We start from the raw sequence: 13,480 nt of genomic DNA, 5'->3' as shown, positions 1-13,480 counted from the left end.
TGACTTAAATCTACTTGAAGATCTGAAAATGGTTGTCTAGCAATGATCATAACCAATTTGACAGAACTTGAAGAGTTTTGAAAAGAATAATGGGCAAATGTTGCACAATCCAGGTGTGCAAAGCTCTTGGAGACTTACCCAGAACGAAACAGAGCTGTAATTGCTGCCAAAGGTGATTCTAACATGTATTGACTCATGGGTGTGAATAATTATGTAAATTTGGTATTTCTGTATTTAATTTTCAATAAATGTGCAAATATTTCTAAAATCACATTTTCACTTTGTCATTATGGGAATAGTTTGTAGATGAGGGAGAAAAAAATTAATGTAATCCATTTTGAATTCAGGCTGTAACACAACAAAATGTGGAATAAATCAAGGGGTATGAATACTTTCTGAAGGCACTGTACTCTTCCTGGGGTCCAAACAGGGTTAAAATAGTTACATCACACCAAAACACAACCAACAGCCTACATCATAAATTAAACAATACATCATACAACACATTATTACTCTAATATTACAAATGTCCTATGTAAAATAATGCAATACCACAACATTTCAATGTGTGTGTAAAAGTGTGTGTGCGTATGTGAGTGTGTTTGTGTGTCTGTGTATCTTTACGGTCCGCGTTGTGCCTTGAGGTGTTGTTTTATCTGTTTTTACTAATCTGATTTTAGTGCTCGCTTAAGTTACTTGATGTGGAAGACAGTTCCTTGCATGGCTCTATGTAGTACTACATGTTTCCCAGTCTGTTCTGGACTTGGGGACTGTGAAGAGACCCCTGGTGCCATGTCTTGTGGGGTATGTATGGGTGTCTGAGCTTTGTGTAAGCTGTTTGAACAGAAACAAACACATTTTTACTTCCTTGATGTGTAGAACTTTGGCATTCAGTTTCATGTGAAGAACGCAGACCTCAAACACCTTGTGTTCTTTCGGCATGAAAAAAAATAACATAACTTCAGTTCTCTATTTTTGCCACTAGTTGTCACTATCGTACCATACCACTACAGAACCTTTATACAACGTTTTTCCAAGCTGGGGAAGACAAAAAGTGTAACACAAGAACCTTACGCAAACAAAGTAGTACAAGTGGGAAAAGGTAACGATGTTATTGGTTGTAGCTACCATTGGCGTTAAAATATTTGAATGAATATGTCATTTCTTTGCATTATATAAGATAGCATAATCATAGTAAGACATTCGATGTGTGTATTATAGCTAGCCTGGTTACTGCTAGCTAGCCCGCTATCAATGTCAAATCACCTGTAGCCGCCTGATACATACCGCCAACTACCCTTTATATAAGGCAGACTGGGTTGAACGGACTAGGTAGCTACTAGTCTCGCGTTGCCATACCTCAAAGGTTCTCAACGAGGCTAGGTAGCAAGAAAAGACTAGCTAGATGTTGAAAATAGTTTTGACTGTTATTGTAGCTGAATAACCAGTCGTGTTTTCCGGCATGTGCAGTTTAAATTAGAACTATCATAGAAGTTGTACGTGAGGGGTCTCCGGTGGAGCCTTGCGAGACTACCTGTAAGTGCCTCGTCAATGTTTTTTGACGCGTTCCGTAGTATTCGTTGGAAAATGTACCTTGTAGCTATGTCGCACTCAGTGGTGTAAAGTACTTAAGTACAAATACTTTAAAGTACTAAAGTAATTTTGGGGGGTAACTGTACTTTACTATTTATTTTTTTGACTATTTATACTTCACTACATTCCTGATGAAAATATTGTACTTTTTACTCCACACATTTTTCTTAAGACCCAAAAAGTAGGACAGGAAAATAGTCATTCCCGCACTTATCAAGAGCACATTCCTGGTCATCCCTTCTCCCTTTGATCTGGCACACTCACTAAACAAACACAAATGCTTCATTTGTAAATTATGTCTGTTGGAGTGTGCCCCTGGCTATCTGTAAAAAAAGATAATGGTAGTGTCTGGTTTTGCTTAATATAAGTAAATGGAAATTAGTTATACTTTTGCTTTTGATACTTAAGTATATTTTATCAATTACATTTACTTTTGATACTTAAGTATATTTAAAACCAAATACTTTTTACTCAAGTAGTATTTTACAAGGTGACTTTTACTTGAGTTATTTTCTATTAAGGTATCTTTTACTTTTACCCAAGTATGACCATCATGTACTTTTTCCACCACTGGTCACACTCCAATTCAATATAGCTAAATGCTATATAGCTACTACCTCAATAAGCCAAATATCACATCATAGTTACCATGATTCATACCTCAAATTTTGACCACGCTGGTAAACCTCCTTAATGTCAATTTAAGCCCTTCAGTACTTTGACCACCTATGAGAGATAATCTGCATCAAGTATTCAGTTTATTCAGGCATTGCTACAGTATATTATCAGCATTGCTGGTGTTATTGAATACATTTCCCATTCATCTCTAATTCTGTGTTCTGCTGCTTTTCAGTGTTCTGTGGGGGTGACCATGGTTTGAGACAGCAAAGATGTCTGCCCGCATTCCGCTGGTCCTCCTGGCCTGCGGCTCCTTCAACCCAATCACCAACCAGCACATGCGGCTGTTCGAGCTGGCCAGGGATCACCTGCACCAGACAGGTCATGCACCATAGAGACCCTATATTAATTTGTTATGTTCGTGTTGCCTCCTAGACTTGTATTATGCACCTGTCTGTTTATTTCGTCAGTGTGATTACAGGACAGTGGAAGGTAGAAGTCCCCCAAAGGGTTTCTGTGAAGCTTTCACAAGCATTTACATTGTGGTTAAGTATCAATTGTCATCTGTACAGATAGAGCTGTGCCTTCCTTGCACACTACTTTACACCTTGTGCCTTGACATGAGCCTACACATTTAGTCTATTTATATAGACCAAATAAACAGTACTGCACTTCAGTTGGAATAAATAATGTTCTTATTTTCCCATGGACCCTGGGGGCATAAGATGTCAGCTGACCTGTGAGAATGTAAACATTGTACAGAATAAGCTGTATAGTATTAAATTGCGTGGTGACTAAAGCTTTGTTATATTTTCCCATGTTGTAGACTTGGGAAAATGGTGCAATAAGGAAGACAATATAGCATTGAGGGGATTCAATTAGGTGTGTTTTGCCCCGGGTGAAAGTTCATTGCATTCATTCTGGAACTGGGCTGCGTCCTGGGCTTGAGCCAGGTGCCCCGTTCAAAACCCACGGTGAAGTCGGCTCAAAACAAAAGTGACGTAAATTAAGCACGTCGAGTAATGAGTAGGATTCTGTGTTTTCACATGCAAAAGTGATTGCTTTAGATAAAGACGCTTTAGCTGCCTTCTCAATGAAAACAATTTTAACATTTTCAAACATATTTTTATGGAAAAGATATGTTGTATGTTTCTGGATGATGCACCGTGCTTCCTTGTTGACAACCTGACCGAGCGGCGCAGATTACTGTTAGATTTGAGGAGGGTGCTCCTCAGTCACTGCTTTTGCCCGATCACGTCACGGGCCATAGACCGGTGCCCCGTGACTCAGTATAATCCAATCTGCCCAATGTCAGAGAGTGGGGAGGATCAAGAGTGTCATCAACCAATGATTTACCCCATTTCAGGTCAGTTCCAGGTGGTGGGCGGGATTGTGTCTCCGGTGAGTGACGGCTATGGCAAGCAGGGCCTGGTGTTGGCCAAGCACCGAATCGCTATGGCGAGGCTGGCACTGCAGAGTTCAGACTGGGTCTCCGTTGACGATTGGGAGAGCCAGCAGCCCGACTGGACAGAGACAGTGGTCACAATGAGGTGTGGAGTCACACATTTTCACAGTTTCAACCTTTAAACTAATTGATTAAGTAACTACTAGTAAATCACAGCCCCAAAATGGCTTCTCTCTGAAGAAACATTTTGAGAAGTTTATTACTGCTTTGATGAGCAGTGAACTACAGTACACTAAAAAAATTATGTTATTAGAGATTTTGTGGAATCAGCATTGCCTTGTGATGCCACTGGTCATGTGCACCACAGTCGTCACTATGCAAGTTAGCCGCTGAGTGTAACCCTTTCATAACTTTAAGTGTTTTTGTTAAAAATAACACAATAGGATTCAGAGCTTTTATCTAAGATCTGATAGGTCAGGATTCCACCTCAAACATTAGTGTTTACAAGTGGTCAATACCTTAAACTAACCATGGTATCTTTTACTGGATGTTTTTTTATTTCCAATAATAGGGTTTTACTTACAAAATCCTTCAATTCAGCTCTACTTTATTCATGAAATAATCACGTTGTAAAAATGTCTAATTCCCTTTGTAAAGCATCTCAGCATGCAGAAAGACTTAATTGAATTGCCAGTCAGAGCTTCATCCTCCTTTTCAGCCAGACAGATCCCGTCTAGACCTGACATTAAAAATAACTTTGATAATCCTATCACAAATTATTTAGACAATCTCATTAAGGGCTTAGTTTGCATCCACACCCTGTATTAAAATGTCTCCCAACATGTCACATCATGCCTCAACTGTCCACGTTCATGATCAGAATTTCCCACTTCATCTGAAGACCGTTACAACTACATTTACATGACTGTTGTGGTCCATCAGATCCGATCACAATGCATGTACTCTATTCTACACGTCTCCATAAACATCCAATTCTACTGAATATGAACAACATCCAATAACATTGTAATACCAGGTGTACACTGGTCCGGAGCCTTGGTTTATGTCCTCCCATGTCGTACTTCCCAGCCCTCATTCTTTAGCTCTTCATTAGCTGTTAGCGCTCCATAGAATCTCCTCTTCCCGCACCACAAGCCTGTTCACAATAGGAAGGCAATAGAGCTCCCTGGGTAAAAATCCCCTCTGTTGCTGCTCCACGCCAAATGTTCTTTGGCGTGGAATCTCCACGCCAAAGGGATATTGCGGCAACATGGGGCCCATACCAGGTCTGGGTCTTTCCTGGGGTCAGACCCCTTGCTGCTGGCTTAGTTTGTTGCTATTGTAACATGTTGCCATAGTGATTAAGTGGATGTGGGACACAGTTGCATTTGATATTGATCAACCAGTTGAAACTATACAGAAAGTTACCTCCACTTTACATGCGTGGGATATTGAGTGTTTATCTCCCACAATGGCACTCACTATTGATTTGATTTGCAAGTCACATAAATGGACCAGCAACCTTTCATTTAGGGTTACACATAAACATGACATGCATTTAGTTATGTACTCAACGACTATGTGCACCCGTGCGAACGTAAACACACACACACACAAACATAAATGCACACGCAGCTGAAGTGCTGTTCCCACTTGTGATGCATTATACAACCCTCTCCTTGTCCCCTCTGCTCTGACAAATTCCCTTGTTGAGCGAGCTGTCTGCTTGTTGAGCGAGCTGTCTGCTTGTTGAGCGAGCTGTCTGCTTGTTGAGCGAGCTGTCTGCTTGTTGAGCGAGCTGTCTGCTTGTTGAGCGAGCTGTCTGCTTGTTGAGCGAGCTGTCTGCTTGTTGAGCGAGCTGTCTGCTTGTTGAGCGAGCTGTCTGCTTGTTGAGCGAGCTGTCTGCTTGTTGAGCGAGCTGTCTGCTTGTTGAGCGAGCTGTCTGCTTGTTGAGCGAGCTGTCTGCTTGTTGAGCGAGCTGTCTGCTTGTTGAGCGAGCTGTCTGCTTGTTGAGCGAGCTGTCTGCTTGTTGAGCGAGCTGTCTGCTTGTTGAGCGAGCTGTCTGCTTGTTGAGCGAGCTGTCTGCTTGTTGAGCGAGCTGTCAGCTTGTTGAGCGAGCTGTCTGCTTGTTGAGCGAGCTGTCAGCTTGTTGAGCGAGCTGTCAGCTTGTTGAGCGAGCTGTCAGCTTGTTGAGCGAGCTGTCTGCTTGTTGAGCGAGCTGTCTGCTTGTTGAGCGAGCTGTCTGCTTGTTGAGCGAGCTGTCTGCTTGTTGAGCGAGCTGTCTGATTAAAGCCATCAAGTGGCCTGTTGTCTACATTGGAGCAGGGCTGTTGAAACCTATGGGATCACGTAACCCAAAACACAAATCTTCTAGAACATCTGTAAGAGGCTTTTGCTCTCAACAGCATATTCCTTTACTGGTTTTCTTTGCATTTGTCATATGTCATCTCCCTTTGCATTGTCCTGCTGGCAGGTACCATTATGGTCGGATACTGAAGCAGTACCAAGAGGGCACAGGGAAGGACAGTGGTCCAACCACAAACCCCCATCATCTCACAAGTAAGACCCTCCTTGACCTTGCACTCTGTAGCATAGGCCCATTCTAGCCCCTTCTCCTTTTATGTTCAAAGATCTAAAAGGATTAGAGAGGTCAGAGGTCTGCAACGTGTGGCTCTGGAGATGCGTGCTGCTCTTTACCTGTCCCTTTGTGGGCCCATGGCAATCCAAGTAGTATTTTGAAGTTATCAATCAACTATAAAAGTAGTTGAAAGAACAAATAAAATTAGCTGTACTCACACTTGAACAACCACATGAGACGTATTTAACAACAGTTGAAATTGGCCTTCAACACTCAACACAATTCTGTTTTATGGGAAGTGGACTGAAATGGAACTGGGCCTCTCTCTCTCTCTCTCTCGGCACCAACGGAGCTGCAAATCAAATCAAATTGTATTAGTCACATGCACCCAATACAACAGGTGTAGTAGTAGACCTTACTGAGAAATGCTTACTTACAAGCCCTTAACCAACAATGCAGTTCAAGAAAAAGAGTTAAGAAAATATTTATAAAATAAAGTAAAAAAATCAAATAAAAAGTAACACAATAAAACAACAATAACGAGGCTCTATTCAGGGAGTACCGGTACCGATTGAAAGTGCGGGGGCACTGGTTAGTGGAGGTAATTTGTACATGTAGGTAGGGGTAAAGTGACTGCATAGATAATAAACAGCAATCATCCTCTTAATTATAAACCTCCACCTTGGCACTGGTGTCCTTTACTCACTCGTTAATAGCCTAGTTTGAATCTTATTTAGGTTGAAATATGTATAGGATCTGTTTTTTCCTCTTAAAGCAACTAAGTAATCCTTTATCCCCTTTACACATTCAGCTCTATGGAAGCAGCATGTTCATTAAAGCTAATGATGTTTAGAGGATGAGGGGGTTGGTGTGGCATGAACAGATCATTATGAAGGTTACAGGGTGGACCAGGGAAGACTGTGTAAATGGAGCCAGTCACACACACGCACACCATTCCTATCAAAGGCTGGTGGATATATCAGAAAGAACTCTTATCAGAATTTCCCTAATCCCAGAGTTCTGTAGCATCTTCTCCCCAAAGATGAGTGTTGGACATTATGTTGAAGTGTAGCAGGGAATAAAACATAAATGGTAAACCAATGCCTATCCCCCCCCCCTTTTAAAAAAAAGTGCAAACGCTGAAGAGGTGCAAGCGCTTCATAAACCTGGACAAAATGGAGGCAGAGCTGTAGAAGTTTAGGTAGTCATGAGCAGCTTTCGGTCTGACCTGGAACTACATAAACCACACATGAAATTCATTAACTAATTGAGATGCCACACATGAAATTCATTAACTAATTGAGATGCCACACATGAAATTCATTAACTAATTGAGATGCCACACATGAAATTCATTAACTAATTGAGATGCCACACATGAAATTCATTAACTAATTGAGATGCCACACATGAAATTCATTAACTAATTGAAATGAGTTACTGAGTTTCATGTGTGGTGTATGTAGTTCCAGGTTAAGACCGAAATCTGTAGTTCTCATGACACGCTAAACTTCTATATTAAACGGTTTATTTCTTTGCTCATTGTCAGTTTAATCAAGAGACTGATCTACTCATGAACTGATCTACTCATGAACTGTCTGTCATTCCAGGGTTTGGTCAACACGCTGTCAATACATACATACATACAGGTTACCATGGTTTATCTGCCCAAATCATGAAATCCCAAAATTCATGTCCTGTCACTTTTTTACAACAAGCTCTTACACAAAGAAGGGTAATGGATTTTCACAATCCCATATAGTGTGCACTGTGTTATTACACTGCAGTGCTAGCGAACGCAGATAAAGAGCATTAGCTTTTGTTCACGCGCGCTTCGGAAGGTTTGTGCCACGGGAAATACAATATTGAATTAAATGGATTTAGGGATGTAATCCGAATGCTCAGTTATGTCGTACTGTGTTGGTGGTCAGCTGGCATGGGGTTACATCTGGTTAACACCTATATTTATGAAGAAAATGGCTCATTCTAGTGAGGGATGGATTACATGGTTTACCGCAGTAGAAAAAAAGAAATCAGCAAAACAAATGAATGAATAACTAACTCTCAGCAAACCAATTAAAACCATGGCTTTCATGTTTACTTCAACATGATGGCCACATCCAAATCTCTTTGGGGTGGAGACCAGGGGAGACATCAGTGTAAAGGCTGCCATTCACCAACGCTTCCTTTTCTTGACCCTCTCTCAGGCTCCTCTCCCAGGCTGAAGCTGCTGTGCGGAGCTGACTTCCTGGATACCTTCAAGGTGCCAGGCCTGTGGCTGGATGACCACGTGGAGGAGGTGGCGGGCCGCTTCGGCCTGGTCTGTGTCAGCCGGGGGGGCCTGGAGCCCGAGCTCGCCGTGCACGAGTCGGAGACACTTTCACGCCATTGGCGAAACATCTTCCTAGTGCGCGAGTGGGTCCGCAACGAGACCAGCGCCACGGAGGTCCGGCGGGCCCTGAGACGAGGCCTCAGCGTCAAGTACCTCCTCCCAGATTCTGTCATCAAGTATATCCACCAGCACAACCTCTATACCGGGGATAGTGAGCTGAAGAATAAGGATGTGCTATTGAGGCCGCTTACCAAGCAGACAGAGATGCCTGTGAAAACTCTGGATGATTAACTGAGAGGCTGCCATTGGCCTTCATTGATGGAAGCAAGCATATAATGTGCCAATAGCAGATACATCTACTGACTGTGCAAGAACAGGCCATGTGGCCCATAACTAGTACACTTTCACTGTCATCTCAGTTGAATATGTGGCACACCACACGCACAATGTTTTTCCATCAGTGGGTGCCTTTTTTATAAGCAGACATGTAATCTGTTTTGGAAGAGATGCAATCATCACCCCCAACAGCCCGTAGATACAGTGCGGGTATGTGCTGGTTGGCTAGTCTACATGATCAGATTATTATGGATAAGAGCGAGAATATTTTTTGGGGCAAAAGGCAGTCAAGCATCGATCATCATGACACCAGAATAAGATCCTCGATATTTATTGGAAATTACCATCAAGCTCATCACCGTGCACTTTCAACACCCTGTGAAGCTCATCATAACTGTAGCCTAATAAACTGTATGCTTTCTCGAGTCGTAGTGGGAGGAACACGCACCACTCCAAGTTTACTTCGATATGATGATGATGATGATATCACTATTTGCACATGAAGGCATTTCCTCCACATTCCTTGCGTAATTCATTTTGCGGATACAAAAAGATCCCACCCACCATGTCGAATGAACAAACTATTTGTCGGTATTCATAAAATAGTACAGAAACGTTCTGTTTCCATCACGGCTGTCATTACTTTTTTTTATACAGTATTACTTACCTGCATAAAAACTGTGGATGGGCCAACACTTAGCACTGTTTTATATGGCCACTGTGCAAATGCATGTCAAGACTGGTTGGTCAGCTTCAAACACGGCTAGGCCTAATCGAATTAGCAGAGTTGTACAATTTATGGTGTCATTTAAAAAAAATGCACCCCCCCGCCCCAACGTAAAAATATTTTCAATAATGTTTATGCCCACAAATAACAAATGTAGCAACCCTGTGTTTATAAACGTGGATATAGACTTTGACACTTCAGCATGCTTTTGTGGCACAGTCGATGCCACGCAGGTCTATGGGCCAGAAGGTTGAGGGTTCACCGAGAGGAACCACAGAGGAGCTCACTCTCCCTGCATGTTTTATCACTGGTAGGCCTGAAACATTCTTCCTCACCTCAAGTTCAACTGTCTGAGTCAGTTGGAGCAACTGCCTTCATATCATAGGCTTGCAGTAGCTAAAGCTTAATAATAACCACACCAAACCTTCACAAAAGTTTGTAAACTTGAGTGTAATATCAAAAGTCAAGCCATTGTTTATAGGGAATATAAAGTAAGAACAGGCCATTCTATTGCAGCAAACACCATAAGTTGGAACTTAATTTGGCCTAAGAAAATGTCTCAACTGAATGAAATACAACAATTGTGAACTGGTTTAAACCTTATTGCCGTAATTACCAACAAAGGCAAGTGCATACTATACACAACAAATTACAGAAATAGAATCATAAATATCATATACAGACCTACATTTAACCTAGCTTAAACTAAATATGGAGCACACAATTAAAAATGATCAAATGTAATTTAGCCAATGAATGTCTCAACAGAATTAAACAAAACAGGTTTTGCGTATTTAAAATAAATAATAAAAAAGTGTTCTATTAATAAATAGGCTTACAATAATTTATATACAATAATAAGGATAAAACAAGTTATTAGAAATACATTTAAGTTTCAAATTGCATCCTACCTGAATAGGGAGTTGCCACAGTAGCCTCTATTTGGCCATGCCAACGTTCTTCTCATCTTCCACTACAATATTAAAACGTATATTAAATTCCCCTTGTAGACTTTTCACTACAGGTGTACTCTTTTTCCTCTAACTTGTGTTTTACTTCAATGAAAAAGCCATCTATCTTCACAGTGGCCGCACACAGTCTACATATCAATACATACACAAACTATCTAGGTCAAATAGGGGAGAGGCGTTGCTTAATCTGTTTTTTTTAAACCAGGTTTGCTGTTCATTTGAGCAATATGAGATGGAACAGAGTTCCATGCAATAATGGCTCTACATAAATCTGAATGCTTTCTTGAATTTGTTCTGGATTTGGGGACTGTAAAAAGACCCCTGGTGGCATGTCTGGTGGGGTAAGTGTGTGTGTGTGTCAGAGCTGTGTGTAAATGGACTATGCAAACAATTTGGGATGTTCAACACGTTCATGTTTTTTTTAATAAAAAGAAGTGATGCAGTCAGTCTCTTCTCAACTCTTAGCCAAGAGAGACTGGCATGCATAGAATTTATATCAGCCCTCTGATTACAATGAAGAGCAAGACATGCAGCTCTGTTCTGGGCCAGCTGCAGCTTAACTAGGTCTTTCCTTGCAGCACTCGACCACACGACTGGACAATAATCGAGATTAGACAAAACTACAGCCTGCAGGACTTGCTTTTTGGAGTGTGGTGTCAAAAAAGCCTTTATTATGGCTAGACCTCTCCCCATCTTTACAACCATTGAATCTGTGTTTTGACCTTGACCGTTTACAATCTAAGGTAACGCCAAGTAATTTAGTCTCCTCAATTTGTTCAACAAAGGCTGCACTGAAATCTAACAGTACAGCTCCCACAATCATCTTATTAACAATTCATTTCAACCGATCATCAGTCATTTGTGTCAGTTCAGTACATGTTGAGTGCCCTTCTCTATAAGCATGCTAAAAGTCTGTTGAAATAGCATTATATTTGATCAAACACAATTTTTCCCAACAGTTTTCTAAGAGCTGGCAGCAAGCTGATAGGTCTGCTGTTAGAACCAGTAAAGTCCTCTTTACCACTGTTGGGTTGCGGAATTACTAACGGCTTCCCCGAAGGCCTGAGGACAAAGACTTTCCTCAAGTTTGCAATGCTTTTCTTTTTTATGCATGAATACAATGGCTCACTGTTTGTTGTTGGCATTTCCTACCTAAGTTTGCCCACTTTGCCAATGAAGTAATCATTAAAATAATTGCTCCTCAGACCCAGCCTTGGTCAGCAGGATCACTGGACAGAGAGTAGCTGTCCCAGAAACTGATGCCATCTGCGTTGCGGGAACCAAACTAAAAAGTTAGCTAGCTACTAAGAAATGTTTCAATACACATTAAAAACAACAAACCAAGCTCTCCCTCGTTTCGCATTCAACAGGAAGTCCCCCTGTCCATGGAATCTTATTTATTATGATCTAATAGGCAAAACGGATCCATAAAAGGTTTGGATGGAAACCTGGTTAATGTCAAGCCATTTTGAGGATGTTGGAATGATATTTTGGATGAACGTGTGCATGCCTATAGGAGACTAATCAGATTAAAATGTTGTGACTGGTTGTATTTATGCCACATATAAAAGGTAATACATTTTTTAAATTAATTGATACATATTTTGGCTATGTTGAAGTGTTCTAGGTGCGCAAGGAATAGCCGCTCGGATTGGAGAGAAGGCAGTGTGGGTGTTAAGCTTTCCTGAATAACTGGGCCTGCTAGGAGCAAATGTGGCCACATTATTTTAGGAGGACTTGGGAGAATGATTATCTGATACAGACAGCGCATTCAGTATCAGAAGTAAAAAAAAACAGCCAGACTGGCCTGCTACTGTGCCTTTCTAGACCTTATAACTGTCGAGAGTAGACCACAACTGATCCAGATGGAATTAAACATTCAAATCACAGGGCTTTTGCATCGTTATTCAAATGACATTTTCACTGCAGCCTAGAGTATAATTTTGTACTCACTTGAAAACAATTATTCATTGCGTTGTGGTGTTGTAAGCTACTATAGTCTAGGAAGGATAATTGTATTGTCCATAAACAAGATCAATAGGGGAGCTTTTTGAGCTGAGTGTTTCATGTCTTCACTTTTCTTTCATGCGCAATGATGCACCTGGCATGTTCACTGCCTATCAGCTATTCCTATCTGTTCTGTCTATTCATATTGAAAATGTATTGTAATGACCTGACTAGGTCATAAAGGAACAATTGTCCAGACAGAGGTTTGAGTTTACGAATTGACTGTTTATTAACCCAACTTCACACAGGCTACTGTTTGGCCGTAGCCCACGCCAAATAAATGAAGGATACCCTGTAATACAACCGTGACCTTCTCTTGTGAAGGCCAGACATAAGAGAGAGAACAATGGCTAAACCTGGTCTTAACTTCCAATGCTCCATCCCCCTGCCCAACCCCCCTCCACGCCACTCCGTCAACCACCAGGATGCCCGGCATCCAAACATTCCAGGCATTCCCGGGATTGGCTGATAGCAGGTTGATTGGCATGTCGGACCCAGCGAACACTGGGTACTGGTAAGTACAACACAACCAACTGATAGCAAACACATAACACACAGTTGTCTGTGTGTTATGGTCAATATACCACAGCTCTTGAAGAAGAATCTGGCCATGCACCCTTATAACCTCCACCCGGCACAGCCAGAAGAGGACTGGCCACTCCTCAGAGCCTGGTTCCTCTCTAGGTTTGGTTCCTGCCTTTCTAGGGAGTTATTCCTAGACACAGTGCTTCTACATCTGCATTGCTTGCTCATTGGGGTTATAGGCTGGGTTTCTGTATAATCACTTTGTGACGTTCTTAAACACGACACAATGCAGAGTGCCTGGATACAGCCCTTAGCCTTAACCCCCATGGTTACCAACATTATTAGAAGAGTCAAAATAAATGTGTTGTTAAACCAGTGGTATATGGTT

At 41.5% G+C, this 13,480-nt stretch overlaps 1 protein-coding gene across 4 annotated transcripts; it reads left to right on the top strand.

The window, feature by feature from the left end:
• Positions 1-1,026: 1,026 nt before the first annotated feature.
• On the top strand, positions 1,027-10,592 carry nmnat3 (nicotinamide nucleotide adenylyltransferase 3). Of its 4 annotated transcripts, none has more exons than XM_020462732.2 (5): positions 1,027-1,102; positions 2,447-2,592; positions 3,578-3,761; positions 6,090-6,175; positions 8,402-10,592. In XM_020462732.2, exons 2-5 carry the CDS (start codon positions 2,484-2,486, stop codon positions 8,815-8,817), a joined length of 795 nt encoding a protein of 264 aa, XP_020318321.1. In that variant the 5' UTR covers positions 1,027-1,102; positions 2,447-2,483; the 3' UTR covers positions 8,818-10,592. The 4 variants fall into 4 exon arrangements, with proteins under 4 accessions (XP_020318321.1, XP_031662557.1, XP_020318320.1 ...); XM_031806696.1 differs by lacking the exon at positions 1,027-1,102 and adding an exon at positions 1,336-1,536; XM_031806697.1 differs by having other exon boundaries at positions 1,041-1,102; positions 2,447-3,761.
• The last annotated feature ends 2,888 nt before the right edge of the window (positions 10,593-13,480 follow it).

This window comes from Oncorhynchus kisutch, linkage group LG27 (genome assembly GCF_002021735.2).
Source record: "Oncorhynchus kisutch isolate 150728-3 linkage group LG27, Okis_V2, whole genome shotgun sequence".
Lineage (NCBI taxonomy): Eukaryota > Metazoa > Chordata > Actinopteri > Salmoniformes > Salmonidae > Oncorhynchus > Oncorhynchus kisutch.
This window is presented reverse-complemented; position numbering and strand designations above follow the sequence as displayed.